Here is a 5,000-nt window from a genome sequence, read left to right as displayed (position 1 = left end):
ATTACAAAGTTGCATTTGAAAAGTTGTTGGCGCATGACTTTGAAGAGCCCGCAGACCAGCGGGACATCCCCTAGCTCCCGAGGAGTTCTTCAAGCTCAATGGGTAGATCATCCTCGGGGTGTTACGGAGGACGCGGGTTCGATTCCTGTCTGCGTCTCCGATTTTTGAGTTGTCCTTTCCCCCGTTGCTCAGCTGCCAGCTTATCAATTTTACTTTTTCTTCTCTCAATTAGAACAAATCAGCATTGAAGCCAGTGAGCCGTCTCGTCCTGACAGGACATATTCAGTATCAGGTAAGGCAAACGTGTCACACCGGCAGGTTCCAGTATAGCGTGAATAGAAAGACGTCGATATTTGGAGATCACTTCCCTATGGTGTGCAGTGCAATGAAGGAGTAGCTGAGCCTCTTTTACCGGAACCAACGACCGCTGACTCGGTTGGTTGAGCACCGTGCTTTCGTGCGGAAGATCGCGGGTTCACAACCGCAGTCGGACCAACATACAGGGTCTTAAAATAACTGAGGAGAAAGTGCTGCCTGCAAATGGTTAGACTTTCAAGTCTTCTCGGATAAGGACTATAAACCGTAGGCCCTGGTTGGCCCCTGATTAACACTGTGGGTCGTTCCCACATACAGTTCGTGAAGTCATCTCAGAGAATTCTACGGTAAAACGCCATGTAACTGTTATTATATTTGAGGCATGTAAATCCCTTTCAATTAACTTGCTTAGAAAATGACACGAGGCGAAATAAAGCAGTCTTGATTATCGTAACACTATCTTCTGGCAGACAGCAAATGAATGCAATGTGGTTACTCCGATAGCACCGCTTTTCTTTCGCGGTGTTAAACATCTCATTTTAATTTCATTTCTACACTTCCAGATCTGACAAAGGTTCACATCAAAGACGAAAACGGGAATTTGCAGTTCTCTGTTCGGGAAAGACCGACCACACCCTATGGCAGTCTGGGGAAAGATCTTCATGGAAATGTACGGGAAACTCGTGAGCTTTATTACAGCAACACTACTTGTGTCCAGGCCCCAGTTGTTCAAAAGGCGGATAGCGCAATTGGTTTCTCTATTACTTATCCACTGGATAGTGATTTATCCGGCGGATAGCGCTATCCATCGTTGAACAACTGGGGGCCAAGACTGCAACGACTTGCATACACGCGAAACTTTGATCAACGTTGCGAAGTAACCCGTTAAATTTATGTGTCAACTACTCTTGAAGGGGAAGTCATTCGTATTAAAATTTAGAGATTTCGTGATATTTAAAATACCTCATCATTTTTTTCCTCAAACCGATTATACGTCCCAAATAGAATTGTCTTCTCTCTAACATATTTCATGGTCTTTCTTGGCAGATCACGTCCGTGTTTGCGATAGATGCTTTTGCGTTGGTGCGAGACGATGATGATTCCCCGCTAGACGTCCATGCTGAGATTGGCGTAGAAGAGCAAGGGTTAAGGGTTATCCGTGCGCATGACACAGACAACTGGCAGCCCTACCGCTGGAGAGTAGACGCTCACGGGCTCGTGGAGCAAAGCATTCGTGGTTAGGATTAGTTTGGTGCTCGGTTTTAAATTTAGTATGGGAAAGAAAGAAAAAAAAGTGGGAAAATCGTTCAAAACGAACCCATTCGTCAAATACGTATTAAATAATCGAGGAATTTAGAATTCAATGTAGTTTTTCGTAAAGAAAACCAATATAGTATTTTAATCTGAAATGTCACGCCTTACTTAGTATGCGTTTAGAACATTTATAGAGAGTGAATATTTAGTTTCGAATATTTTCACTCAACATTTTTACAAAATGTAAAACCGTTTTAGAAAGTTCGTAACGTCCATCCTTCTTATACTATTTTAAATAGTCTTAGCTGTCAAATATCCAAACAAGTGTTTTCTTTCATCTGCGGAATAGACTGAATTGAAAATTAGAACGTACGTGCGTGCACGCGTGCGTACGTGCGTACGTACGTATTGACCAGCTCCCACTGAGTTGGCTTCATAGCTCAGTTGGTAGAGCACGTTGCTGCGCAATCGCACGGTCATGGGTTCGAATCCCGTTCACTGAAGGCTGGAATATTTCGGTCTTTGCTTTGCAGTTGCTTAAGTTCAACTAAGTGGGATGACCTTTAAATTTGGCCCTTTGGCTTGGTTGTCAGAAAGAGTACGACAAAGAAGTGTACCAGAACGGAAAACGCGTGTTCGGGGTCTGCAAAGCTAATCCTTCCCTTCCCCCAGTTGTTCAAAAGGTGGATAGCGCAATTAGTTTTGCCAGTGTTTATCCACTGAATAGTGATTTATCTTGCGGATAGCGCTATCCATCGTCTCACCAACTGGCACCTGTTAATTAAATCCCTTGTTATGGGACGAATTGATGTAGTTGCTGCTTATTAAGCTCCCAATAGGCCAGTTTCGTATTCTAACGGTTGGACTGGATCTAGCATGAAATGGAGGCTAATGCGGGCAAAGTAATTTGCATTTGAAAAGATTTGCCCGCATTAGCCTCCATTTCATGCTAGATCCAGTCCAGCCGTGAGAATTCGAAAATGGCCTAATAATCGTGATGGTGTTTGATTTTGAATTCCCAAGGAATGTAAAAAATTACATGTAGTTTTGTATAGGTGTTAAGGATCTCCTGTTTATTTTAATTATAGAACAGTATTTTCAAACTTAAAATTGTATTTTTGTTTCAAATGAATAAATTCTAGTTTGGAAAGTTTCTCGTACATTTCTACTTGATTTTCTGCGATGTGAAGAGGTGATTTGTTAACAGTATGAAATACGAGGTGGGGAATGGGCTTTTCGCGCCATTTTCGGCAAGTTACAAAGAAATTAAAGTCGAATGCCAGTTTATCCAAAAATCGCACAAAGTGAACTGTGCATCAATTTTCACCAAATTTGTATCGGCTTGATTTCGAGGTGTTTACAAATTTTCGGTGTCTATCAGTTGAATTTTCAGAGCCTGAGTACTGAAGATGTTTTCTGTTTTGTATTTGTTAATTTATGACGAGATTTGACAAACATGAGTTTTTATATTATTTCGTCTATCTTTGAATGGCCAGTTTTTGTTTTATGTATTCCCGACGTGATTCTTATTTTTCCTTTGGATCCAGATTGTGTTCCATTACTCGGTCGCAATTAATCCTGAAACTCCACTGAAGCTTTCCTGTTGTAATTCTACTGTTTAGCGGTATCTAAAGCGGACGTTGTGGGTGACTGATGTGAAACTGTAGTGTGCCAAGTTGACTTTTGTGCAAATAAATTTGTTCTAGCTTACTACTTCAATAAATTGATACTACGATAAAATTCACTGGTCTATACTTACATCAGAGACTTATCAGCCACAGCAATACAAGTGCTGAGTAATTTGTTTAATCATCAATCATCATCATTAACAGGGCTAAGTTCGCTCCTGACGGAGGAGCACCTCCCTGGAATGATCCCATAGATATCTTGTCCTTGGCCAATCTCGACCTTGCAGGTCCAAGCTGTCTGGTGAGATCATCCCTCCAGCGTGCTTTTGGACGGCCCTGTTTTCTGGTCCAATCTCTTGGGGTCCACTCCGTTGCTCTAATGGTCCATCTATTATCTGATAGCCGTGCTATGTGACCTGTCCATCTATGCTTTGCCATCCTGATAGCATTGACGTTGTCGCTTACACCAGTTTCTTGTCGAATCCAGGTGTTTCGCTTTCGGTCTCGAAGGGTAATATCCAGCATTATGCGTTCCATCTTTCGCTGTGCGACTACAAGCTTCTCTGTCATAGCGTTGTTCAACGCCCATGTCTCGTGTTCAGGATCAAACCCTTCACTGAAGAACCATTTCTTTCAATAATAAAGCAACAAAATGGACAGCAACTTGTCCATTTTTCTTTCAATAATAAAGCAAAAAAAATGTTGTCCATTTTTTTGCTTTATTATTGAAAGAAATGGTTCTTCAGTGAAGGGTTTGATCCTGAACACTGTTGGGAAATTTCAGGAAATCAAATTTATTTAGTTGCGTGTGGTTTTTGACACGGTATGTGTTTCTTTGTTCGAATGCACGCAAAATGGGAATGCCATAAAAATTACTAAATACTCCTGTTTAAACTCCTTTCCTCAACAACTGAGAGTTAAGAAAGTAAGTCAGGGGATTCCTGGTTTTCTCCGGAATCTATGTGAAAATTATGACACACAGGTCACGGAATTGCTGGTCACGCTCATCGTAGCTGTTTCTGAGGTTTTCATCATGTTTTTTCGCTTGATCGGACTTCTATGCTTTGTTGCTTTTCATTTAGCGGGAGATATTTTCTTCCAACGAAAAATGGATGGCACAGCGTTAAGTTTTAAAGTTTTCTGCCGACCGAAGGCTTGAAACGACGCAAACAAACCCTCGTGTGTTCTGACTTGAAATTTAATCCAACATTCCTTCGTATCCAAAAATTTGGTTTATCAACGGAGTTGATAATGTAAATTGACCACCGTACAGAGATTCTAAAAGCTGACGTTTCGAGCGTTAGCCCTTCGTCAGAGCGAATCGAGGGATTATGGGTTACGTGTAGTTTTTATAGTAGAGTAGGAGCTACGCTATTGGTGGTAACATGGCAACGTGAAAAGTAGGAATATATTAGTTAAACGAAAAGCGTTCGTTAATACCGTGAGGATTAAGGGTGCCGATTTGAAAGATGAATTTTTGTTCCAGATTCTTGCGGCTTTCCGTCGTACCTAGATGTAGGGAAAGGCCGCAGATAGCCATGTGTTTTTTGGAGTGGTTAGGCAGATTAAAATGGCGAGCGACTGGCTTAGATGCATCCTTGTCATTCTTCTCAACATCGCGAAGGTGTTCGCGGAAACGGTCACCTAGTCGTCTACCTGTCTCACCAATGTATAATTTATTGCATAACGTACAGGTTATGCAATAAATGACATTTGCGGAGGTACATGTGAAACGATCGGTGATCTTAACAGATCGCTTAGGGACCTAAGCGATCTTTTAGACATGATGATCATCTGATGTTA

General features: G+C 41.6%; 1 protein-coding gene across 2 annotated transcripts in view; it reads left to right on the top strand.

The window, feature by feature from the left end:
• LOC138045086 (uncharacterized) overlaps nucleotides 1–2,714 on the top strand; it is a 27,098-nt gene extending 24,384 nt beyond the window's left edge. Inside the window, exons 15-18 of one of the 2 annotated variants that reach the window (XR_011131533.1) lie at nucleotides 233–292; nucleotides 879–985; nucleotides 1,363–2,408; nucleotides 2,529–2,714. Coding sequence is in view for 1 of the 2 variants with exons in the window: in XM_068891470.1 (XP_068747571.1) it covers nucleotides 233–292; nucleotides 879–985; nucleotides 1,363–1,557 (362 nt within the window). In the remaining variant the exon portion in view is untranslated. Of the gene's footprint in view, nucleotides 1–232; nucleotides 293–878; nucleotides 986–1,362; nucleotides 2,418–2,528 lie in introns of those variants that run through there. The other variant, XM_068891470.1, reaches the window with a different exon arrangement.
• Nucleotides 2,715–5,000: the final 2,286 nt, after the last annotated feature.

The sequence above is a fragment of the Montipora capricornis genome, chromosome 1, assembly GCF_036669925.1.
Source record: "Montipora capricornis isolate CH-2021 chromosome 1, ASM3666992v2, whole genome shotgun sequence".
NCBI lineage: Eukaryota > Metazoa > Cnidaria > Anthozoa > Scleractinia > Acroporidae > Montipora > Montipora capricornis.
Note: the sequence above shows the minus strand (reverse complement) of the source record. Positions and strands in the feature narration are given on the sequence as shown.